At 39.6% G+C, this 27,121-nt stretch overlaps 1 protein-coding gene across 1 annotated transcript in view; it reads right to left on the bottom strand.

The window, feature by feature from the left end:
* Positions 1-10,775: 10,775 nt before the first annotated feature.
* The window catches only part of LOC117432349 (myosin-binding protein C, cardiac-type-like), a 40,770-nt gene continuing 24,424 nt past the window's right edge, over positions 10,776-27,121 (bottom strand). The window contains exons 22-32 of the mRNA XM_034905047.2: positions 26,570-26,674; positions 26,020-26,208; positions 22,144-22,278; positions 21,206-21,373; positions 18,519-18,607; positions 16,125-16,320; positions 15,136-15,275; positions 13,815-13,974; positions 13,301-13,437; positions 12,995-13,181; positions 10,776-11,260 (exon numbers count right to left, since the gene is read on the bottom strand). Of these exons, the coding sequence (XP_034760938.2) occupies positions 11,226-11,260; positions 12,995-13,181; positions 13,301-13,437; positions 13,815-13,974; positions 15,136-15,275; positions 16,125-16,320; positions 18,519-18,607; positions 21,206-21,373; positions 22,144-22,278; positions 26,020-26,208; positions 26,570-26,674 (1,541 nt within the window). The 3' untranslated portion in view covers positions 10,776-11,225. The remainder of the gene's footprint in view (positions 11,261-12,994; positions 13,182-13,300; positions 13,438-13,814; positions 13,975-15,135; positions 15,276-16,124; positions 16,321-18,518; positions 18,608-21,205; positions 21,374-22,143; positions 22,279-26,019; positions 26,209-26,569; positions 26,675-27,121) is intronic.

Genomic DNA, 27,121 nt, shown 5'->3' with positions numbered 1-27,121 from the left:
TGCTGTCAATCCACCAATAAGTTGGAAGCTGCAGTAATGACCTCCAGCTTGCAAACACCCTTGCATGCCTTTCTAAATGTTTTATTACATTTGAAATCTGAGGAGCGCTTTCAGAACAGCACTTAAGAGTCCTCCCAACGAATGGTGAATCTCTGTACTTACTCGCTGTCGGGGCATGTATCTCTTCAAATTATCACTGTAAAAAAAAGGAAATCCTGTTCAATTCTACCACGCTCCGCTAGATTTGATTTATATACAGTGCTTTGTGGATGTAGGAGTTTGTAGCATTATTTTCCACTTGTCTGAAGTAAGCTGCTGTAGAAAATGTTATACATACAGAAATAAATACATAAATAAAAATCTTAGAATTAAGCACTAACTGTGATTTTAGAAATCCTGAAATCTATACTTGGATAAAACTGTGCTACTGCTGACCTGACAAGTTTCCTACTGTAATGTGTCCATTTTTAAAGGGTGGAACAGATTTTCCTGCTACCTGCAAGTCAGGACGTTGTGTTTGTGCTGTGATGATGTTCTTAAGATGTATTTATGTGTGGATACATGTAGCCATAAGGGTACTTTCCTTGTTTATTTTTAAAATTAACTACTGAGTACATATTCAAGGTTAAAGACTTGCACAATGTTATTACTTCCGATTTTAAAGAGTCCCCAAGACTCGATACTAAATGTTCTGAATGTGAATAATATTAAAGGAAGATAGATGTGTAATGCTGGGGCAGACAGAGAGGGGTGGGGCAGACAGAGAGGGGTGGGGCAGACAGAGAGGGGTGGGGCAGACAGAGAGGGGTGGGGTGAGAGGGTTGCATCTCCTACTGCTGTCATTGATGCAGATACAATATGTGACGTGGTCTGTTTCACTGGAAATGTTTTCATTCCAGAGTTTGCTGCTGTAGAAAGGAAAAAAAAAAAAAAAAAACAGGGATGACTGGTGTAAATATTTCAGTATTAAGAATATTTATAGAAAATGTACAGCTTTGGGAATGTGAGAATAAAAAATCATGTGTCCAACCCGGAATTTGTGAATTGAAACCTTTGTGTTAATGTTGTGCTATTAAAGAGAACGCTAAGCAGGCTGTGTGTGTGTGTGTGTGTGTGTGTGTGTGTGTCACACGTGTTCTGGTTTAAGATTGTGGTCCCCTGCTGCTCAGAGCAGCTCAGTGAAAGGATCCACTCAACGGCATGCTGTTCCACTCCCTTGGAGCAGCTCAGAGCCCTACAGAGGAGATTTCATCTGCGATCCGAGTGAGCGGAAACGCTCTGAGCCGCTACTGAACACAGGGTTTCCCAATCCTGGTCCTGGGGAACCCCTGTGGCGTCTGGTTTTCATTCCAGCTGAGTTCTCAGTTATTTAATCAAACCCTTATTTGAACTAATAATGTGCTTAATTAGACCTTTTTAATTGTTCTCAGCTCCTAAAAAGTTGCAGATTTTCAAGTTACTTATAAAATTGTAGTGTTAACTTTAAATCCCCAACTGCTTAAAAGCTTAAAACAATTAAAAAGGTCCAATTAAGCTAATTAATAGTTCAATTAAGGGTTCAATTAAGTCATTGAGAACTCGGTTGGAATGAAAATCAGCAGACACGGGTCCCCCAGGACCAGGAAAACCTTGACTTAACACACCCACTGCATGTGTTTTGATCCAGGAACTAAAAGACTGAACTGTGCATGCAGTCATCCACCAGGGGGAGCGGTTACACCATACAAAATGGAAATTCAGCTGTGTTGCTTACAATGAGAACCGGTTTGCTGACAAACCTTGGGTGTTAGGAAAGATAGAATCATAGCTCCCGAAAGGGTGGGTGAGATAAACAGCATTTAAACAACACTACCATGCACATGTTCAAGGCAAAGCGCTGTACAATACAATAGATTGCAGCTTTTTAGTATTGCTAAAAAGTTGTGACTGAGCCAAGATATAAATATATGTGCCAAGCCAACCTTTCTGTGCCCCTTTAAATTGAGACCCAAGAACCTGCATTTAAATTAAATGTAAATGGTTAAGCACAGTGAGTGTGTTTAATTTTATGGCGAGGCATGCCTGGCCGGTAATGCTTATAATTATAAACCAGCGTGCAGTCAGACTCTAAAATAGTGTATAGCTACAACATGGAACAAATATCATTCGATCTGATAGAAGGATATTATTAGACAAATGAGCTTTCTGACACATCTGCCATGGGATTACTTAGCAGTGGTAATAGACTATCTGTTGTGAGAACATGCTGCTGGGTCTGTCTCGAAGGCCTGCCTAATTAATGAGGACGCTGCCACCAGACCCCAGCTCACCCCTTTTATTAAAGAGTGACTTGGTATGGGTATGGAATATCAGAGTTAACTGCTGCGGTATTTCTTGCTTCCTCAATGGAAGAGCATTGCAAAGGCACAGGTTAATGGCTACAAACCTGGTGTAGCAGCTGTAAGTGAGACATGTTTGGGTTTATAACAAGAATACGTTAGGTAAGATACCATAGCAGATTGCTCTAAGAAGTGTGAGCACGTTTTGAAACAGGATTCAAACCGACGACAACTACAGTACTGTGAGCTCCAAAAATGAATGCTCAGCCAGACTGGTAACAGATTTGAAGAGCTTGCATTTAGTATCACGTGCTAATGGTCCCATTTTATTACTATTATTATTTTTTAACTGAACGGCAGCAGCATTGTTTAAAATGCCTTCCAAATACCAATTGAAACCTGTGGTACTCTGTATAAAAACAGGTTCAAACACCACCCACTTGAACAATTAAGAGTAATCGAAGGCAAATAAAAAACAGCTGCTGTACATCTACAATGTATAATATCTAAAGCAATTGTTAAAAAAAAGAAGTGTGTAACTTTAACCCTATTGAAACCCGGAGAGAGGTGTGTTTTTGGAGTCGTTTTTAAACACAAAGGAAACATTAATGCACTATCAGAAGTGTGGTTGATTTCACAGAGGAAGCACAAAGCCTAAACATAAAGCTCTTGTGATTAGCCAGTCTCAGATAAGTCTTTCAGACTCCCAGCAAGTGTCAATGAGGGAGAGAGAATGACAAAGTGAGAAATAGGTCATTTAACATTTACATTTCACTCCGGCAGAGTCAGCCATAATAGTAGAATAGGTGTTGGGTGCAGAGGTCTGTTTTTCTTGTTCTAGCTATTGCACTGGCTGGGTTCTGTCTATGACACTTATCAGGCCAGGCTGATGGTCAGTCACATCTTATCATGGGGAAATTGTGTTGAGCTGCTGTCTGACAAAAGATTTTAAATCACTATGGAAAAACAGTCACCTTCACCCCCACCCCCTCCTCCCAGCTTAACATTATCATACAGACATGAAGATTTCAGTCCTAAAAGCAGTTACCTTTTCTGAAAGGAAAAGAAATTGAACTAAACTAGAAACGAGCACCACTGAAGCTTACAGACTAGTGTTGAAATAGCAGCACAATGAACGGTTCAAAAATAGGTACTTGGGTGTAATGACCTGGATCATGACCTCACTGTGACCTGGCTCATTCCTGGAGGAGAGCCTCCCCCCAGATGCATGATAATGGGTTCAGTGCTGGTTATCCATGGTGAGGTAGAGACACAGCCCTGATAGCCAGCCCCTGCCTGTCAGCAGCACAGAGTGCCAGGCAAAGCAAAGTCCCTTCTGAGAGAGTGCAGAGCAGCAGATACACACACACACACACACACACACTAATTAATCTGATATTAAACAATTCATATTAACATTCCATGTGTGTTTATAGTGAACTCATTTTAGGTTTGGGAGTGGATGCATTAATGTTGGCCTAACATAAATGAAATTGCAATTACCAAGGTAGTGATAATGTAATTATATTTGTATTAGCAAGACTGTCATTAGTGTGTTAAATATATAACAGTAGTTTATGTTGCTTTGCAAAACATTAGTACTTTGGTCTTTGATGCCTATTGCAACCCTCTGTCAAAGTCTTTCATATCTTGTCTGATCAAACTGTTTAACAGCAGGAAACTGCAGCTTTTTTTAGATGATATGCATGTTGGCAGTGTTTGCAGAACAGATTCACTTTGTGATTAATTGAGGGACAGCCACGCTTACACAAAAGGTGTTATTTGAATGATCTTTTTTAAAGCAACTGACTGCGTCCCTGTAAACTTTCAACATTGCTGTCCAAAAATAGTTTGAGATGCACTAAAATGCTTCTAGTAATAGGGATGCAAAGACATGTAGTGAGGTGGCTGCGCAATGCATTGATCTTTCATGTGAAATGTATCAGCCTGGCCCGCTAAGACACCCAGCACGTAGTCACATCGTTCACTGCTTTCAAAACACGTACTGTGGTGTGGCAGAGCCGAAAAAGTAACGCTGATAAAATCTTTCTGTGACAGAGCTTTGTGGATTTTACCACAAGAGTGTGAACAAGAGCAGACATCTGCAGCAGTAAAATAACAGTTTTTTTAAATCAGCATTTTATTTAGACTTGAACAATAAACTCCCCAAGAAAAGACTATTGAGAACAAATGCCCCCTTTTCATGAAACATCCAGCTAACTGCAATATAAGCTACACCTCTTGGGTTTTAAATAATTGCAGGATTGTTGAGCAATTAGTGGATTTAAAAATAACATGCATTCTGTAGTTTCATGCCTAATAATGGGCTGTATACTAAATGCAGTATTCAGACCTTATTTAAGCAATTTCACTGACGTTAGTTCAAACAAATGGGCAGCTATAGAATGAGAAACTAAATGTGACGTATGCAAGGAGTAGCATGGTTTAATTGTGACACAGTATAATCCAGAGGTGTCCAATCCCGGTCCTGGTGAGCGATTCCACTCCAGGTTTAACAGGTAACATGAGATAATGAACTACTTCAGGGTCTGGATGAAGGTTTAACAATTTAGAACAGGGTTTGAACAAAGATCAGGAGCGGAAGAGACAACTTTGGACACACTTAGTATAATCCAATGTGTCTTTTATGAATGAGCCGAGAATAAATGCAGAACAGATCTGAGGCACACATGCACTCCACGCTGCTGTCCACAGAGCGCCTCTGTGACTGCAGCTGCTGCTGATTGGAGCTCAACCCTGATATGATTAGCAGGCACGACGTTATCAGAGCACACTTCGGCTCACTCAGCAGGGGGCCTTGTTCTTGGTAAAGGAATACTGCGCACAGCTAAAAATATCCTTACAGATCTTTTTTTTCCATTCTTTTCTAAAAAAAAATAATAATCCCACAGCAAGCAAGTAAACATGCCTTAATGTTAAGGAGTCTGTAAATATATCCCAGGACAGAACGGGGTAACATGGGATAGTCAATGTATGCAGCAGCACTGCTTCTGATGCTGTGCAATGAAATATTGATTTTAAAACTACTTCTAGATCGAGCTGATGTATTGTTTTTGTTTTTTCAGGTTCAGAAGCAACAAGGATTTGCAATTTATAAATTCTCAAAAATGCAGCTTCTAACTTCCACGCCAGTGTAACTCAAACTGTGTTCTAATAGTGTGCTGCAGTATTAACACGAAAACATCTGTCTTTTGCAGGGGTGTAAATCGTTTTGAAAACTGGTGCCAATAACCCAAGTGCTCTTTCACCCACCTTATACATCAATCAGCACAAAACCATGCGCGAAACTTCCATATATATATACAGTGTATATATATACCTTTAATTACACCCCTTGTGTTATATTAATAACCAGCCCATGCCCTTCCTGTGTCCATCATATGACAGTTGTGGAGCTCTGAGTAATGCAAAACCACAGAGACAGGCCAGTCGTGGCATGTACGGCACTGTATTCATAATCGTATATATATAATACTGGTGCATCAAGTTTTTTTTGTGTGTGGTTATTGACTACAAATAATATTTTTTTTTGTTACTGGTTAGTAAATAAAAAGTAATTTATTTATAAGGGGTCAGTTAAAACTGTCCAGCTAATATCAGACCCCTACTTTGGGATTGTCTTTAGTAATTTTGATCAAATGAATTGACTATTAACACAAGAGGTATGAATGTGTCAGTAAACTGGTTGTTAAAAGTTAATAAACTAAAAACAAGTGATCATTTGCAAAATTGTAGCTCTTGTAAAACAAAACAAAACTAAACTAAACTAAAAAGTTACCAATCAGCATTGGGAAATACAAATGCTTTCATGTTTGATACAGCACTTCTGCCAAGCAAGAACATGGAATTCATGCCAGAAAAAGTTCAAACAAAATGATTAATTGTTGAAGTCATTTTAGTGGACAGCAAAGGGTAAAATGCTTTTGGTCCTAACAAAGATAAAGTTGCCTCTTCATTGAAATGGTACTGACAGAGACTGGTCCTAATGGAGCGCCGTTCAAAACATCTTCAATCAAAGCAACCCTACCCTCCCTATAAATTGTGAAAGCTCAACCTGCCGATTGCTTGTTTGCACTGTGTCATCCACTGGCTGATTAATGAAGGATCTGGAGTAACATGTCCTCTAGCAGGCGTCCCCCCTCGAAGACAAGCCTTCCAATTAGAAGGAGAGCAGGACAGATGCAACTCAAACGTCATGAGTCAGGCAATCACTGTGCATGCAATGAAGGTCAAGGTGCGATGACAAACAAAGATCGCATGTTTTATCAGTATCCACATTGGTATGTCTGATAAATCAGTGTAAAGTTGTCCCCTTTTTTAAATTTCTATAACAGAGAAAAAGTGTCTGTATGGTCATGGCAGGGCCATGTCTTGTTAGATCACAGAGTAGCAGAAAGGCTAATATGTTTCAAGGACTTAGGAAGCTAGTATCGCTGCGGCTGAAAAAAGTCAAAATGCGGAATACACAGACAATGAATGTTTTGTGTAACATGGTATTATAAGCACTCACCAAACTGTTATTTTAAATTGAACACGACAGCTCTTAAAGTATGTTTGTGCAAAATAGATGCCTCTACAGCCTTAGGAAGAAGCAGCGATGTAATCTGAGGAGATACGAATACTAGTGTTGATGTGAGTGTGTGTGTGTCTGTGTGTATATATATATATATATATATATATATATATATATATATTAGCTCAAAGAGCCAGTTGCCCAACTGTTCGATACATTGTACTTTCTCAAGGGAGCATGTGTTTGAATCAAAACATTGGAGGTATTTATAGGTTTTTTTTTATTTTCTGACTTTTTATTTTATTGTATTTGTTTATTTAAGAAAACATTCCTTAGTTCCATGAAGAGGACCATAGTCTTCTTTAAAACAGAGCACAGGTGTTATATGATATGTAGACAGATTTTTCTTAAGCCTGAATTCCTCTTTTCTAATCATTTATTCTAACCTATTAAGGCTATGACACTATGCTGGTCCAGTTCTGACAGCTGTCAGCACTGGAGTATTTACAGCTCAGTTCAGCTTACAGCCTTAGTTACTTAACATCCATTCAAGACCACCCCTTCTGTTGTGTGACATCCACCAGCCAAATGCAACACGTGCACTGCTGACGGGACTTTTCAAACTGCATCAATAAAGAAAACATTAACATGTCTTTCATCGTGAGAATTTCCTGGAGTACAGCCAGAACCAAGCAACAGGAGTATTAACAGTAAATGTATGTAACTTTTTCTTAATCTGCTTATTCATAAGCCATGCCACTATTACCAAACAATGTGAACATCTATCAAACAGCGTTGCAAACCCTGTGTGGAAACCAAATGCAAAAATACAACCCAGAAGCAATTTACTGTATGTGTATTTATTGATCAAAAGAAAGATATTAGATTGGTTCATGTGATGCTTGAGATTCCGGTCTGCTTGTGATGCTGTCGTTGTGCAACCCCCGGGTATGGAGGATCATTTAATAAGCGCGGCGATATCCTTTATTTGTGCAACAGGCAGTTTTATATAGAACTTGATACAACTAAACAGTACACAGTGCACTGTAAAATTCTAGAGTTAGCAAGTTTTATTTTGAACTGAGCATGCATTTTTTTTGATGATTTTACAGCACATGATGCCTTGGCCTTTCACAGCAGGGTTATATGGTCTCTGACACTCCAAGAAGGTTAGCGGTGTTGATGATAGTACAACATTCTTCGAAGGGTACATCATATCTGGATCAGTTACTCCAGGAGTCGTTTGAGAGATGACCTCATTTGCAATTAAATAGAAACACTTGATCCTGAATGCCATATGCAAGTATCTTCCCAAGGTCTTCTAGAGGCACCGACAAGAAGCTGTTTTTTTTTATTTTTTACAATGGATTGTTCTGGTTATAAGTTTTACAATCTCTACTACCTCACACAGTCTGACAGTAGTGAGGAGTCTCATAGATATCTAGCAGGACTTGAAAAGAAGTTGAGTGGAGTACTCCACACCTGTGATGTAACTGTATAACTGGACTGGAACCTTCAATCCATAGTGATTTTTATCTTAAGATTGTATCTACAGTACACACACACACCAAAGAAAACAATCAGATGGACAGAATTATGAAATGTCTTTAAAATACATTGAGATGGATATTCTGTTTGAAAGTGATCAAGTATTTTCTGTCTTTTTTAATACATTTGTCCTCATTGTTTATCTGAAGATCCGTAAACGTTCACATACCCGGACTGGATTTAAAAAATAATTTCAACGCAGTTTGAGTCCCATGAGGGAAAATCACCCATGTTTGTTCATGACGGATTATAATCTTTACCTAGCTGCTGTTTTTGCGAGGACTACATGACAGTAGAGGCTTGCAGCCAATGACAGAAAGACCTAAACTGTTCATATGGAATGCTTTATTCCCACTTTATGCCATTCCAAACACATGCCTCATACCACAATCCTTCCACATAGATCCAAGTGAAATGTCAGTGACCAGGGTGGGGTCCCTGGGGTGTAGCAGAGATGTAGACACCATGTCGTAACTATGTCTCACCCTGACACTGCTGCAGCACCCTGCTGTCTGCCACCACCTGCTCTAGCTGTGCTTGTCTGACGGCATTGCAGGCATGGACCGCTTGGAACGCACACAGGGAACAGGATGCCAAACCTTTTAAAATACTTAACCTTAAACCACTTCCAAAAGCCATTTCAATAGACTCGCTTTTCTACATTCTCCTTGAAGCTGACCCCCTCTTCAAGGTTCTCAACCGATGTTCTGTTCCAAATATGCTGAACACAAACGCTATCTGGGAGTGAATGAAAAACGAATATCAGGTGCACAATTCTGGTCCGGAGCCCTCCTTGTCTTTCTTCCTCCAATGCCTTTAAAGAAACCTGACTAAAAGCATATCAAAGTGTAAAAGAAAGCATAGTGAAAGCATGGTAAAGCATAGGAAAGCATTGTAAAGGATAGTGCGCTATGGTGAAAAAGCATGAACTATTGTACATGCATAACCATGGAGAAAAGCATGGGAAACTTTTACAAAGGTACGTTTAACCGTAGAATTCTGATTGAGCGTTTTGGACAAAGTATGGACAGATCCTAAGACTGTGTTGGCAGTGTATCTGTGCAGCTTCAGACAGTTTCTCTTTTACTGTTAATTATTCTAAATAGCAGGTTCCATGCTGCTATAGCAGAGGCTACGGACCTACTAACTTTCAGCAGGGGGGTTAAATTGTGTGTTATTAGGAATGTTAGGTCTCAGAGTGTCCATCAAACAAGGAAAACCCCTAAAGATTGGGCTGTTCTTGTAGGCAGCTGGGAACTTGCTTGCCCTACACGGCAACCTCTCAATGGATGCTATCTGTATGGGTTGCTAAGGGGCGAGGTGTATGTTTTGGTAACATCTCTGTTTAAAATGATTATTCTGCCTGTGGAAAAGGCAGGAATCTGGCATCCGTTGAAATAAAAATGCTATTGACTACTTTTATTAAACAAAAATAAAGCAAAACAATGATTTTTAAACCAAATAATAAACAATTCTACATTTTGGCTGCTTTTTGACAGCAAACCACATCCTAAGCCCCAGCCTCTCTATATGAACATACATCCTAGGAGGTGCAGCCTTGTATACATGCCCTGCAGCATTTAAAACCAAACTGAATAAGGAATGAACTGAACCACCAATCAAGCCCACCGTCTTCTCCATCCACATTCTCAAATCAAGACTCAAATGTAACCCTTTCCTGGGTTCAGTTACAATACTCATTTCACAACAAAAAACAACATTTATACAAGAAATAAAGGGAACACATTTAAATAGGAATATAAAGATAATACTGGTATTGATGTAGGAATAATTACAGGTATGCACATTTATTCTGTAGAGTGAATAAAAACATGAACTGTTACAAATTAAATAAGCTGTTTACATCAAATAGATCACCGTTTAAAAAATGAAGTCATCTTTTTATTAAAGATGTGAAGTGAGTGCTGGTCGTCTTCTTGTAACCCGTAATGTTACTCTTTGAGCAAAGCACCCCAAGTGAATGCTGTGAACTGAGATCCCAAGTGCTCTGTGGAGCTGAGCATTTATTGAGCTTCTTCAGAATAGGACATGTGCATGCGTGGACCCTGTATGAATGAGCAAAGAAATGAATGTTCATGCAAACCGAAAATGTGGCATATTTTTATTTACTTGTTTTTATTAATTGTATAAAGAAAATAGCTAAATCTTTGTGACTACATTTCATCAACTATCCAAATTAATGTTCAATTTTTTGTTTATACTGGGATTATAAAAAAGTTTTTTTTTTTTTTTTTTTTTATGAAGACACAAACTTACACTGCATGTGTACAGTCTACTATAGTATTGGCAAATATCTAGAGGCATGTATTTCAGTTCTTTTGAAGAAAGACACAATAACAACAAACTCTTAGTAATCAAGATTTAACACATTTTATTTTCAAATTATAAACAAGAATGCATACATTCCATGGTGCCCAAAGGAGAGTGAGAAAACAAGAACAGTACAACACAGCACGAGTTATTGCTTTTTTAAATCAATGAACTCTCTAATAGTTTGCACAATGAGATTAGCTGCTTAGCTGTGCAATCTGACCATACACCTCTTCCCTCTGCACAATACACCCAGAATCCAATCACATGCATTGACCAATTATAAGAAAGAAATCCATCTTCAACTTCACAAACTCCAGTATCACATTTTGACTTATCTTCTTCGGCGTGGCACACAGTGTTTTTCCAAACACAAAGCAAGCACAGAAATAGTGGGAAGGCAGGTGACTGAAATGCAGTAAAATCTGTTTGTTAAGTAGTTCATGTTGTGAAAGATTACGCTAAATACAAAAGTTGCGCTGATTAGGGACACTTCATTTCTCTTGCGAAGCCTCCTTGGCCACGTATGCTGAAATGCAATAATAAAATAAATTGTTACATAAAAACTATTGTATTATAAACTGTAACTGATTCTCTGGTCTGCTGCACTTCTGAATGAACTTAAAGCAGCTAGAGTAAAGGAGGACCTGCTATATTATACTGCTATAGCTGATGTATCCCAATGTATAAAACATTAATTAGCACTTTATGTTACAGGGCATAACATTACAATGTAATTCAGCCATGCAATTACATTGTAATAACTGGGTCAATACCAATGATTGCTGCTCTTACTTGGTAAGGATGTGCCATTGTGTAATTGTATGGTAATAACATGCTATAAGCACAGGTAATTTCCATATAACTATACCCTATTCAACCATGTAAGAGCTAAACCCACACAGTTATTACCAATGTGTTAAATGGTTATGTACTTTATAAACTTATAAAGTGCTACAAAACCAGTGATTTACAGTGAGCATTCTACATGGCAGCTATAAACCTGGCAGGTGTGGGCACCAGACAATGGGAAGTGAGGCTGAATGACCAGGGCACAGCGAGTCATTAACTGTCTAGTTCTGTCATCGCCCCTCTTGAGGAGAGATAACATTCAACTAATACTGGACTTCACATTGATTTGCATTGTCAAGTCCCCCCCCCCCCGTCCCCCCCCCCCCGCCAGCTTTTACTTGTTTCAGAATTTAGAATGTCCTGTGCATTCCGAATTCAGCGTTCATTACCGTCATATATCTAGAAATACTATTGTCTGTGGGGAAAATGAACAAGTACCAGAATGCACTGCTTTTTCAGTTAAAAACCCTGAAGAACCCAAACTGACCCAGTGAACGGGAACTCATATGTTCACCCTAAGGTCTTAGGGCCATTGTAGTATTTTATTGGTAGTGGGAAAGGTCGACACTTAGACGATCTTGCTCCTTAATGATTAAAGTTCTGTCTTTCTCGTACCTGGGTATGAATGTATTGTACATTTACACAATGTGGAAGAGCTTACCTCGGGGTAATGTTCAATGAGATGTAGATAATTACAGACGAACTATGAAAACAAAAGAAATATAATGTGATGGATGTTATAGACAATGAGACACAAAGACAGCGGGTTGACATGGACTGGAGGTTGAAATCAGACAGTGAAAGCATGATCCATGTGTGGTTAATACATCACAATGCAAATGACAGATATAAGCTTAGCAAAGCAACACATTTAAAATGTTTACATGCTGAATTGAATATTGTGATAATGTGGGGGCTTATTTGTTTTTTGTTTTTTTTTATCAATCTCACATTTCTTTTCTGTTTCCTAGGAATATTCACGCTTTTGAAATGAGTTACTGAAGAGTAGGCCTTGTAATAACAATACAGTCTTGCTCTAAAGCAATAGGATAAATGACTTCCTTTCCTCCAGTATACTGTATATTATCCCAATCCATCTTGCCAACTAGGCCCTTATCATACATATTATAAAATCCACAGTGTAATACCAAAAGAAAAAGAAAGCTAGCGACACAACTAGACAATCACTTCAACAAGACAGTTTATTTTTTAGTACTACTGCATATCTCCCTATTGCTACTCAGAGATATGACAAGTAGATGCATCTGAGACATGAGAAGCATTAAAAAACAATTCGATTCTGTCCTATTAAATCAGCCCCCCCCCCCTTTAGAAGGAGTACAAGGCTTGAGGGACTGGCCTCTTCCCGTTCCCATGTTCCTGTTTTCTTATTGCGGTGAGGATTACTTACCTCTGACCTCCAGTCTGCACTCCACCTCAGCCTCTCCATGGTCGTTGATAGCCTTGCAGGTGTACGTGCCCCCGTCGAAGGGGCAGGGTTTCCTGATCTCCAGGGTCAGCACTCCCTGCTTACTGAACATGCGGAACTTGGGCTCGTTCGAGATGTCCATTTTGTTCTTGTACCAGACCACTTTAGGCTGTGGATTAAAAAAAAAAAAAAAAGTAAAAGGGTTTAACTTAAAAAAGGTTACGTGCTAGATTAAATACAGCCCCCCATTCACTCTTCATCTTCACACACTAAAACTGTATATTTTACCTTAGGCCATCCCCTCAGGGCACAGCTCAGGGTGGCGTTGTAGCCTGATATTACAGAGCGGTTCACCAGGGGATGTGTGAACTTGGGTGCTTCAGAAAAGTCATGTTCTTTGTAGGTTGGTGGCTTGTACACAATACCTGCAAAGATTCAGAGCTGTTGTTAAAAACTAATAGGAGACGGCCACGCAGGCTGGCAAACCTAGTGCTTCTACACTCACGTCACATTCAAGGGTACTGAATGGTTACCGTTATATAAGATGCATCACAAACTTCTGGTCTCAGGTAAAACTACAAGAAACTAAGTCAAGTAGACAAACAAGAAGGCTAGTGCGTTCTTCAGTGTGACTTCCTATCTACCTTGGTAAATGTTCCCTTGGCAACCGATTCCATGGCTGGTCATTACAGCATGCTGATCTCTGTCGTGTGAATCTGTCACACTGCTGGATACTCCTCCACCTTTGTGATCGTGCTGTATGTTTTGTACGTTTGGCTTGAGAAGAAGCTGTGAAGCTCACCTGTTTTCTGGATGTAGGCGCTGTCTTTGGAGGTGCAAGGCTCTTCACTCAGGCCACACATGTTCACAGCGAAGACCCGGAATATGTACTCATTTCCCATGATGAGGTCTGACGCCACGCAGTTGGTGCGGCGGTAGTGTTCATACACATTGAACCATTCCTGGAGGATATGAGGAGACTCCGTCAATACAGACTCGTTCCTCCTTTCACTGGAAAGGGCTTCTCTTACTGCCACACATAGTGGCCATCAGCTTTCCTGTAAATGCTACTGAACATCACAATTACATTGCTATTTACATGGCAATAGTTACATTAAAATAAGTAGACTTTTTTGACAATATGTTATATTACTTTACTGTTAAAGGTGTGTGTTTTTGTTACTAGGTTTTGTAACGTTGACATTGCAGTGGTACAATTTTTCCAGTGCGTATTCAGATGTGTATTTGCACGCACAGGAGGACAAATCCCAGTTATAGCTAAGCCAAAAGTGTCCTTTTTAAAATTGACAAATGGCTTTTTCAATTGTGATCATCTTGGATCTAAGGGGTGGACATTCCACTGTGCAGAAAATAATCGAACCAGCGTTTCCAATATTTGAGTTTAAATTGAACTCAGTAACATGGGCAAGTTCACCGAGGTGCTAACCTTCAAGCTTAAAATTATAATCACGTATCCAGACAAATAATAAATCTGCCCAAGGCCAGTAGCTAAGATTAGCGTGCTGTTGTCTGCTGATGTTCCTGGAGTGCTCTGCTGTGCGTGTGGCACAGCTGGGCTCTGCTAGAATGTCAGCTGCATGATCCAAAACAAATTGTTCAAGTTGAATGCATACAGAAATGAAACAATCTCTGCTACTGTGGAAAATTCCACTGGGGGTTCACGTTTCATTGTGTAAAATATCTTGGTGAAGCAAAGGCAAACTACTCAACTCTCAATGATTTAACTGCTCTTTTCCAGCAACAAAGGTTGCTTCTTGCTACCTTTATTCCATTACAATTGATTTACACATGTTTGAAAATCTGACCTTGCCCATGCTTCAAAATATGGTCGTAAATGTTCAGTTGCCATACTACTTCTGGGTTTTATAGGGATGGTTACAAGGTAGAATACTGTCCCTCACCGACAAAACGATAAAAATAAATTCAGAGCCTGTGCAGAGTGACACCTCTATTAAAAACCTTGAGACAGAGAGTTTCATGCGATCAGCACGTTTTCTTTAGAACGACTTGGCAGAACAGCCTCACAGAGGAAGGTTATCAGGGGACTGCTGCGGTGTTTGTACATTCTAATTGCAGATGGCTGGGGTTTAAACTGTACTTGCCATTGTCTTTTTGTCTGCTTTCTGGATGGTGTAGCCTGTAATCTCGCAGTTGCCATTGTCCTTCGGGGGTTTCCATTCCAGAGCCACGTTGAAGCCCCACACGTCTGTGATCTTCAAGTTCTGGGGTGGTCCGGGCTTGTCTAAAAAAAAATTATAATAATAATCAAGCAGACAAACAAACAAAAAAACATTATACAGTAAATGTGCATGTTTAACCATTTTTTTCCTGTTATATATTGCTTTGACATTTTCCAGAGAGAAACCATCTTGCAGAATGCAACTCTACGGGAATTCATTACCATTAAAAGCAATAGCAGCTGTTTTCACGGATCCCAATCTAAATGTTACCTTTGGAAGTCCAAGACAAACTAATTGGAGTCTGTAATAATATATATATATATATATATATATATATTCATCCACAATGTGTCGAAACATGTTGTGTTGTGTCTGTTTCATGTTTTGTTTTAATAAATAATAAAACGTTTTTAAACTAAATGCAAGAGGAATCAGACGCATATAATTATCAGCGGTCAAGTCTAAAAGAAGAAGAGAATTCTGAGTGTGCGACCAACCTTGTCTCTACGAGCATCATCGCGCAAACTATACATGGCTTATATGTCATTGCTGTTAACCATTTTTAACTCTGCAGAGATAGATAGATAGATAGATAGATAGATAGATAGATAGATAGATAGATAGATAGATAGATAGATAGATATTTGCAATCAGTCTACAAACACAGTAAAACGAGATGGTTCCAAGCACTAAGCATACCTGTATATTGTAACCTACCGTGCAGTATCACATTAAACTTAAGGATCACTGAGAATAACAGACACTGAATGGAACTAAACCGAACTGCTTGAATACTTTCAGGTCATGCAGCAGACACTATAGCCAGAACCACCTGTGTCAGCAAAGGCCTATTACCACATACAGTAGAGTGCACTACAAAGCAGCCTGCAGTTCTATACGAAAACACCCACCGACGACCTGAATGTGGAGGCTGGCCTTGTCCTCCATGTTCTCGATCTGCACGGCCACATCGTACTTCCCAGAGTCCTTGCGCTCCGACCGGCGGATGAAGAGGATTGTGTCGAAGTCGCTGTTGCGGACGCCCACTTGTTTGGGGTCCAGAGCCTCTCCGTCTTTTGTCCAAGTCACTTTGGGCCTGGGCTTCCCCTGCGTGGAAAAAAGAAAATAAGACACAGAAAACACTCCTGCCACCGTATCAGGCTCCTACAGTACATCTCTCTAATTGTGTCAGTCCCTTTCAATTCAAAGGTTCATTTGAAGATCTCCATCCACTGTATAGCATCAGTTCTCTAGTAAGACAGTTTTAGTCACAATTAAAATGGGAGAGGGTCGATTTCAACAATAAAATGAAATCAGCACCAGCATCACTGTTGACCTGTTTTGCAAACCCCGCCTTTAAATTGCAGGGTAATAATCTGGGTTAATTAAGTCATGACCATTTATTTAATCTGTAAAAGGCAGCAGGTTACTGCATTTCACGCAATGAAAAACTGATTTCTAACAAATCACTAACAAAAGACCCTGCAGATATAAAGGGCTGTACAGAGTGTTTGAAATAATATATTATACAATGCCAAATGCTTGTGTCATTTTTACACAGACATCTTTGTATTTGCGGCGTGTGACAGAATAGTGTCAACTGGAGGCTCATAAAGTCCAACTGATATTTCAATTGAATCTCCCACTGATATACATATACACAGATTATATGCAATATGCATATATACCTATACATATATGAAAGGCCACATACAATGATTACAGTTCCTTTGAAAACACTGTGAAACACGTCAGCCACCCATGGCAAGATTTCAGTTCAGCAATTCAAATAGCTGTGGTAAATTAAGAACCTGACACTCGCTGATGGGTTGTGGTCACCCCATGGTGCTGTCTTTTTTATTGCTGCAAAAGAATGGGGCTCATGGTGAGGCAAGGGCTGATTTCTCCAATAGCTGCCAAGTTGGTACAGCATTTGAAATGTCCTTAAAGCAAATGCATGTCCTTTATAGTCTTTGGTGATTTATCTTCAGCAACTGACTGATCAGGGACTAATATTAGAGTTAAACAGTAAGTCACACGCCTCCCCTTTTGTTTGGGCTTTAAAACTCATTAATAAAAATGTTGTCATACAGGTCTAGAGTTTTAACATTAGCCATTTCCCCTTTTAATAGTGATTTGCATTGAAGATATAATATAAAAAAGGATATGTGTATATTGGATACCTCTGTTTTCTGACAACACCCAGCATTGATAAACATGGACATACAGCCTTTACTTGCAGGTGAGGCCTGGACAGTATCAAAACGAACTCATTAACTAATGACTTACTAGTAAACTAAATGCAATAGTTCAGATCGCATTGTTTTATGCAGATGTATTCCCAGCGGTCCTCAATGTCCTGAATCTAGTTTTGATCACAGAAAGCCTCCAGTGTTCATGGGTTTTTAGAGCCTTTTCCTTGGAACAGGCAGTAATATAAAAGCACATGCATTTGCTGGTAAGATGTTAAGCTAATGTTTTGGAAGGTATGTCCCGTATGATGGTAGTTTTGCAGTAAATCTGTCATTTCTGATGGCTGTTATGAATACCAGCCCTTCAGCAGCTCTAGATGAGATTTCATTAGGAGTCAAGAGAGATGCTAGTGCCGGTAATGAATACAGCCCTACATGTGTTACAAGGATATTATTTCAGGGTGTGAGGCCTCCTTTATATATAGCTGGCAGAAAGCACGAAACCATATATAAAGCACATACAGTACTAACTCATGTCAACAGATCCCTGAAGATTCAATTTCTGCACAGGACAACATATAATACAGTACTTTCAACAACACTAGATTTTGTACATTGAGGGTATAAGCTAAAAAGGAAGGAGACACTTCAAAGACATTTAAAACGAAGTGATTACCACCTCTTTAATCATTACATTGCCAGTGGGTTGGCCTATGTCTGTATATGGCCTGTAGAAAACACCACTGGATTACCATTACTTTATGTAATTGACATTGATAGTAGGTGAACATTTTTATTGCCAGTGTGTTGACAGTTTTCTTCTACTGACAATATGCTGCTAGGATTAGTATTTTTCTTTTACACGTCTTTCAGTGGATTTTTCGACATCTCAATCTGTTATGGAGCTGCGGTATGTTGAGATGTGTGTGTGCAGTGTCTCCACAAGACGATCCATCAGTGTAAACACTAATACTTACTGACAAAAAAGACGTCAAGAAGATAAACGTTGCAGCTAACGCCTTCATCTCAAAAAGAATTCATGACTTATATCAAGTATCCTGAACAATCTCAAATAGTGATCTTTATAACATACGTGACTGAATGACAACTTACCTGGAAAGGAAGGACAATGTTTATTGTCTCGCCTACTCTTTTAACCACAGTCTGGCGGAGGTTGCGAGGAATCCAGATTTTGGGGCGCTCTAAGACACAAAGACAGAAATTACAGTTTAAACAATTCAGCAGAGAACTATGGACTTACATTTGAATTTAATTGCATGTGTTGTTAAATATAAGTGATGCCACCTTTGCCAAACTGACAAGAGTCCTTGGTGCTTCGCATACAACTCAGCAATGTATAAACAGCAAAGGCATCGTTATAGTCAGTGTAGTCTTAGTGATAAAATAAAATAGGTATGGAATATGAGCTTAATATCTATATAGCTGTCTCAGATAGTTCAGCAATAAAAACTAAAATGATTAACCTTTTTATTAGGGTAGCAAGCATGTGATACTGCCTGTGGAACTGAAGGCAGGGGAGTGGGACCCCCACTAAAAGGGTTTTCAATTTCAATTTTCAATGAGTGCTGCCGCATTTAATTAGGGACTGGACAGCCATTCTGAGCTTGAATAAACACATTCATGGCAAAAGCATGAAAAGTGGGAAGCTTCTGTTTGTCATCTAGCTGTGTGCCCGTCCACGCTTGCCCAGGCTCTGGTGAGTCGCTGAATTTTTACTAATTAGCTGAGTATCCATTTCCCCCATTCCGAGCTCCTTGGTGTTCCGTTGAACCCTGTGGAATCAGAGCAACAGGTGGGAGAAGTGACTTGACAAACTGAGAATGTGCCGAACAGCAGCTTTCTTATTCCCCCGTGGATTCCATCCCCCACCGAGAACTGTGACCTGTTTTTAAACCCCGTCGATTTTGGACATATAGTTCACTGATCCTAATGGAGTATTTGTGCCTTATACAAAATAATAAACTGCACAAGAACACATGCTTAGATTGCTTTTCAGGTCAAGCGAGGAATAACAAGTGCCAGGTGATTCTGTTATTAATGGCAACTTTTTTTAAAATATTTGTTCTCATATTTAACGTGATGTAACTTAAGAAAAGGATGGTGAGTAAGTAGATTCAAGAAACTGCAGAGTCCTTTTCTTCAATCAGTTGTTAGGTTTATTGAAATATGCAGGGAGTCTGGTCCCAGGTACAGGACAAACAGAATACTCGTTCTTACAATTGTTGCATGACATTAAATACCCTTCTGTATAGATGGTCCACCTCCTCTTTCTCTAACACTTAACCAATAGAAAAGGTACAACACATTATCCTGTTACCATATATTTCATTTAGTGTGAGTGTGTGATGTGTGTGTGTCTGTGTGTGTAGTCTAGTGTGACGACCTCTGAACTCAGTGCATTCTTCAGACCCCTGGTGGTGCCTCAAAAAGGTCCATACATCTAGTTTTTGTCATCTTCCTTGTTCCTATCTCTCCATTTTGCCTGAGACCCTTTGAGTCCAGTGGCATTATCTCTTATTCTCCCTGTGAACCTTTGGGTCCAACGGCAGTCCCTGGGAGCCTTTTAGCTCCTTTATGCTTTGTATTCCAAAGGTCTTAGAGCCTGGCCCCTTCTGGTCCACAGCATTGTTATCTTGTTAGCTTGCAGTCAATGTTGGACAAGAAGCTTGTAGACGCAAGGTCTCTTATCAATTGTTAGCAGTACATGCAATTTGAACCAAACAGTCTGCTATCTGCAATATTAGTCTCTTTTCAGAAAAGAACACCAGTATAGCTCTGCCAGTCCACATGCGTAGCAAACTGCTAATCAATTCTCGATCCATGTTTTCCAACATAACGTATTACCTATTATGTGTGTTCTGTATGAGCCTGTTTAGATTTGCTTGCTAACTATTCCAGCTTGTGAAAAGACTCCTCAATGATGACTGTGGGGAAGCGAGATGGGAAGGATATTAGCGTTGCACAGGCTTCAGTGCACAAATGAAATATGCTTCCTCACAATTTTCAGTTGCAGGAATGAGCATTTAAGCTGTCAATGCCTGTTCAGCTCCCAATGCCAATAGTATGCCCTTACAGTAGGTGATATATGTTTCTGTACCTTCCCAGCCCAGCTTTTTCTTTTTGTCTGCCTGACTTGGTTCCTATGTGTCTCCTCAGCAAAAGCAAAGTTGCTTGAAGTCTGCTTGTCGCAGACAGGGTCTTGTTGTCCTATCATCTATCAACACCTGCTTTTCTCCTGTCAATCTTCAACGCTTAGCTCACAGGGCAAAAGCAAAGACACCAGCTTCAATCTGTCAATCGTGTATGTCCTGTTCTTGACTGACATGATCAGCTTTCAAAGTGTAAGGACTTTATAAATAATTGACTGCATGACATTAGTATGACTAATCTTGAACAGAAGAGGTGTCTAGTGTAGCACCAGTACCATCAATAATACTTTATATTAAAAGTCCAAATTAATTTTGACCATCCCTTTAAAAATCAGTTTTGAAGGTGTCAAACATTTTAAAGAAGAATGGGATTCGCTTCACATGGCTGTAAATGACTCAAAACAAAAGATGTTCAACTGGATTCTCATTGCGATCAAGTAAATAATTCATACACCCTGTACATTACGCAAACGTGATTAAACCCTTGGAAAACTTCCCCACTGTAATCTGTACGTTTAACATGGTTTGCCATGTTTTTAAATATGCTTTATCATACCTTTATGGCTTTTACATTCCTTACTTATGCATCGTGTCTGCTTTTACTGCACTTGTGTAAAGCTCAGTACATACGCATGATCTCGCGGATTGTCACAGGCTGGGTCAGGGTCGCCGGGGCGCTCGCTCCAGCCACGTTGACGGCTCGCACGCGGAACTGCATCTTCTCTCCTGTCGGGAGGTTTTTGATGTTGACGGAGGTGCGCTCAGTCATGCCCTCGAAGGCAGGCACCCACTCATCCGCTAGGGAGGCAGGCAGGGAAGAGAAACACAAAGTGAGGATGAGTCACCGAAAACATCCATGTGTTAAAAACTCACGCAAGAGGAGCGCCCGGTAAGTGCAGTAAGGTTTTAAATACATTTTTATACCTTTGATTCATCCATAAATATAAAGCAATGAACCCTGACCCTCACAAAACCACCTGCTTTTTCCTTTAAAAAATGTCTTTGCTCTGCCTCATTTAAACTCCTTAGGACTGGAGCCATTCTGGCATGGAAAAAATACTGAAAGAAAAACAAAGACAAATGTTTCGACTAGAAGTCTTTTTAAACGTCTTCTTTGCTTAACTTATTTCTTATTCTTTATATAGTCTTTCTATATACAGCACAGAATAAACATGGCTCTGAATATCAAGCCTGGTTTGGAATAGTACAATAAATCTTAACAACATCCATAAAAATAAATATATTAAAACATCTAAACATGGCTTAGAGTGTAAATTGCGATACAGGATTACATTTTATACCCAAGTCGTAAAATAAAGATGACATTGGTGTAATAGCAGACAGGCGGTGACATTTCAGATGGTTTATAAGCTAACAAACTTGGACGGATCAAGTGCGATTTAAATAGAGTAATCCAATTACATTGCAGCAATATTATATTGATCATAAAAAAGCAACAAATCTAATTTATTATTATAAATAACTGGGCCAGAACCGTGGCTGCTCTGAGGACCCAGGCTTTCAGCTAACCCTTTACGTTGTGTTTGTGCTCAGCCTGGAACACTTACTGCCCTCCTTGCAGTACTCGACAGTGTAGCCGTCCAGCCCTGCTGCTCCGACCCTCTCCGGAGGTCTCCATTTCAGGGAGATGGAGGTGTCAGTAATGTCATCAACAGTCAGGCAATGGGGCTCGCTGGTGGGAGCTAAGGAGCCAAGGAGAAACACAGGTGAACAGAGAGGAGAAACCGACTTTATTTTGCCTGGAAAAAGAGGACATTGTCACCAGAATGCAGAGGCTTGTTTTAAACCATCTTGCTGAAACAATGAATGGATTTTAAATGTGTATTGCTTGATAAAAAGCAATAGCTAAGTGCAAGACAGATTAAACCCCATAACCCTAAACCTAACCAGCAGAACTCTAACCCTAACCCTATCTCTAATGCACAAAACCAGTTTAGTTCATTTGTACTCTGCCTTACATAACCAGGAGAGAGGTTTCCTCAGGGCTGGAGGGTTTTTACATGGCAGCCCTGCTCATTATGGCGCTATTTTAAAAAATCTCTCATTGCGGCAAATAGTTAGGAGTCAAGGTCCCAGTCCTATTTTTCCTGCAGATCAAAATTTATTTTTAGCTGGTAACCGAAGACCCCTCCAGTAACCACTTGATTTTCTCTCATTTGGAAGACTGCGTAACAAACTGCTGACCAGCAGGGGGCACCCTGGGAGCCTCTTTTCCTTACTTATTCCTTATGGGGGCAGGAGTCTGTTTCCACAGAGACGAGACAGGTTACAGATAATCTGAATGCAGATATTATTTGTGGCCCCAGGTCCTGAAAGGGGTACAAGTGACCAACATGGGACGAAGTCCAGATTTGGTTTTTGTTTTGGTTTGCTTCTGACTTACCAAAGGAGAACCATGCAGGTATATTTCACACCTCTGCATAAATCACAGTCCATGTTGTCATGAGAGAGCCCTCCACCTGTACTGCACAACAGCTTAAGATCTTAATGAATAAACCATGTGTGGGTTTTACATCACTGTTGAGGGCTTGGCATTATGCTTGCACGTAAGGTATTTTGAGTTTGAGTATTCCAAATGCATGTTCAGAATAATCTGTCAATGTAATATCCCATCTTGATCCTGTATTTACATTAGAAGCACAGTATTTAGAGTACTAGCCCAAAAGTGTTACACATGTGGAAAGACAAGCAACAGCAGGTTATTCTGCATATGCAGCATTCACAAGTGTAAAAATGTATTCTGAAAGCTGAAGTATTCATTATAATGGAATTTAATCATTCACATAAGCTAAGTGATTCAAAATACAGAGCCAGCCTATTACATATTATCTTTAAAAAAATACATTCCTAATATTTCCAGTACATGTGGGCCCGGGTATACTTTAAATATTATATGGCTGTACTCAACCTTATGAGCTTCTGTGAATTTGAACAATGGAGGCAATGTATGTGGTGTCTATCTTTAGACGGCTAACTGTTCTAGGCTAAAGCCCGCTATAGCATTATTACAAACAGACACGATAAATCAATATGCATTCTATACCTATATGTAGAGTAAGCTAAAGATGCCATACAATCTGAATCTGCAAATAAAGCAACTTAAACATCCAGATCATAATGCATAACTCTTCACAATGTAATGCACACGATTCACTGCAGCAGAGATCAGATTTAATAAGAGTTTGTTGTAACACGATAACTATGCTAACAATGTAAGTGCATCTAGAAGCAAATTCACATTTTGCATTACCAGAAACAGTAACCGGTTTTATTTACAAACTTTGCACGTACGCCAAAGCTAAATAAATCCACCCAAAAAGCTTTTAAAGAATCCCATATAGTAAATAATATGAATATACTGTACTATTTTTATTGGTTATTTGGGATAGTTCAAGTTATTCCTCTTTAAACAGAGCAGCATCTCAAGATCAAACAAGTGCATAAAAGGAAATCCTACTGCCTATGGGTTCCGGTTCCGGTTCAGGTTCCGGTTCCGGTTCTGGTTCCGGTTCTGCTGGTTTCTCTGGTTCTGTCGGAGATTCCTCTGGAGTGGAGGCCTCTCCCTGAGCAGGGGGCTCTCCTGATCCTGCAGCCTCCTCCGGCTGTGCAGCAGCTGGTTCTGATTCCTTCTCCTTTGGGGGCTCGTTTGGGACAGCCGCCGCTGGTTCTTCTGCCTGCACGGGTTTCTTTTCGGCAGTTTTCGGAAGCTTGGGTTTCGTCATCGTTGTTGTAAAATGCTTTCTTGAATATTACAATCTGGTTATGCAGTGAGGCTGCACCAGCAAGACTTGTGTCCCAAAGACTGACAGTCACTAACCTCCAGCTGGACCTAGCAAAGCCTCCCGCCTCTTCATATGTGATTATTTATAGAGAGAAACGCTAGGGATACTTTCCTAATCAGCTGTCTTTGTGACACTCCGGACTGCTGGATTAGACAGGAGCTGGTTCAGATATTTCAATATCTGCACCCAATGGGTTTCAAAACAGCAGGTGAAAACTGAGCAGTGTAAAGCAGCTGGCTATGTGCCTCACAGCTTCCACCTCAAACCCAAAAGCAGCCCGGCTTCTATACATAGCAACAGCCAAATCATCAGGAATACCACCAAGCAAAAATATTGAAAAACATCCATGCATATTATGCCAGACTTTACAGTAATATGTATATGATAACTGAAACCTTGCACATGTCATGTAGTATTTTACTGTAAATAGGTTGATTTACTTACTGCATCATCGGATTATTATATCTGTTCTACGTTTCTTTTAGAATTCAGTAATCAATGGGGTTCTAGAACGCACTTATTTTTTATTATCTGATGTATTTGACATAATTATATTAGAACATTTATTCTGTCTCGTGTTTTAACAGATACATGTCTTTACAACATTTATAAATATCAAGAAACAAGTGGATATAAGCAGATACTATTTCATGAACTAAATTTATCACGTAAGTTTTTTTTTCTTCCTTATTACCGATAATAACGGAATGAATAACTATTATTTTATTTATAAAGATTTATTTTTTGGAAAATAATCGAGAGTAGTGTCCATTTGCCCAAACATCAATATTTTTCAACAAAACTTTCAGGAGGTATTGTAAGGTCATGCATGTATCTCTAAGCAGAATACATAATAATAAAACAAATATTTAACATAAAAAAATAAATATTGTATTGAAAAAAAAAGCGAAAAGTTTGTAAGTTTGTATAATGTTCCCCAGAGTGTTTTGAAAACAAGGACACCATTTCCAAGATGCTACTGTAAAAAATAGATTTTTAGTGAATTTTTATAGGAAGAGAGTCAACTACAGACAAAAAAAACTCCTAGGGGAGCATCCCACTGAAAAACCCTTAGTTCTAAAAGAGTTAAGAACGGCTTGAGTATTGGTTTAGTGAAGGATAAGCACAGTTTGAACCTTGAATATAATATATTTTGATGACATTTAAACTTCCAGTCAAAGTGTCACAGGGATAAATCACGTTCGGGAGAAACCCAAGTGTGTTACTGACAGAGGTTCATCAGGGCACTGTCCTGTGGAAGTGACCAGCTTTTGGGCGACATCTATAACTGATGTCCCATCTGCTTCACCCTAATCCCTCCACCCCCACCATGAAGAGTTAACTGATATCCTTTGTAAAAGCTCATTGTTGCTTCAAAATTTGCAGCACATTTCCTAAAGGAGACAATTGCTTGGTAATGTTACCACATTTTTTAAATAAGACTCAGAATAAGACATGAAGGGCTCTTAACTGTGACTACATGTGCAGCTTGTTTTTTTTAGCGCATTGCACGGTTAAAATCATTCTTTTCTTTTGTCAGTAAATGTGCCATTTGCCTTTGCAAACTCCTAATGTTTTGATTAAAGTCCTCTTCCAATGGGAGCTCTTTTCCGAGGCGGCAATGAGGATTAACATGCTTACCGATCGGCACGAAGGGCTGTGAAGGGGCGCTAGGCCGGGACATGCCGATGGCATTCACAGCGTAGATCCTCATCTCATAAGCCATGCCCTCTATCATCCTCTTCGCCTCATAGGTCAGACCCTTGTGGGGGTCAAAGTTGAGCCTCATCCATCGGTAGCTTTTCTTCTTCTTTCTCTCCAGTACGTACCCTGAAAGGGATATTCAGTCTGTCAGTCAGAGCATCTCTCACCCCCCTATAAAATTAGCCTTACCCTATACAATGCCATCTGACAAAACTGACTTCATTGTGACACCAATAAACAGCAGTTCAATGTTGGGCATTTTTTATTGCTGTACGATGCGTAATGACTGCTTGTAAATATATGAACACTATGTCAAACCGACTTACGCCTGCATTAGTATTCAGTTTCATATAGTTTTATCCCATAATGCTGGTTGAGTACGGTTGAATTATGGGCACTCTGCATTACTGCAGAGTTGTAGGTTAAAGGAAGCAATGCTCCGAACTCTAAAATTGGTAGCTTTACTGTTCTATTTCCATGTCCTTACCCAGAATTGGCTGGCCTCCGTTGAACGCGGGTGGTTCCCACTGGACATTGCACCAGTCCTCACCCAGGCTGACAATCTTAGGGGCTTGGGGGGGGTCGGGGACATCTGGATAAAACAAGTCAATGCACCGTGGATACAATGGAGTAGAAAGAAAGCCATGCGGTATACAGAATAACACCACCATGGGAATTACTGTATGAGGTTTTAACTTCACACTGGTTGGTTGGAAAGTCATCAGAACCTACTGAGTGACTAATAAAACAAGTGCTCTCTCTGTCTCTCTCTCTCATTAATATCTAAATATATTTGCAATAAAAAACACACCTGTTTTTATTTTTAACCTACCAATTTCTATCTAAGGTCTCTCGCTCTCTCTCTTTCTCTCTCTGTCTCTCTCTCTTTCTCTCTCTGTCTCTCTCTCTCTCTTTCTCTCTCTATATATATATATAATTAGAAAAACACTAGCGTGTCAGTACGCACTTCAATGTGCAAAGTTAATGGTTGCTCATATTGAGAAAGCTCCCTTGCATCAGCACATTTCTGAATATTACC

The sequence above is a fragment of the Acipenser ruthenus genome, chromosome 27 (genome assembly GCF_902713425.1).
Source record: "Acipenser ruthenus chromosome 27, fAciRut3.2 maternal haplotype, whole genome shotgun sequence".
NCBI lineage: Eukaryota > Metazoa > Chordata > Actinopteri > Acipenseriformes > Acipenseridae > Acipenser > Acipenser ruthenus.
This window is presented reverse-complemented; position numbering and strand designations above follow the sequence as displayed.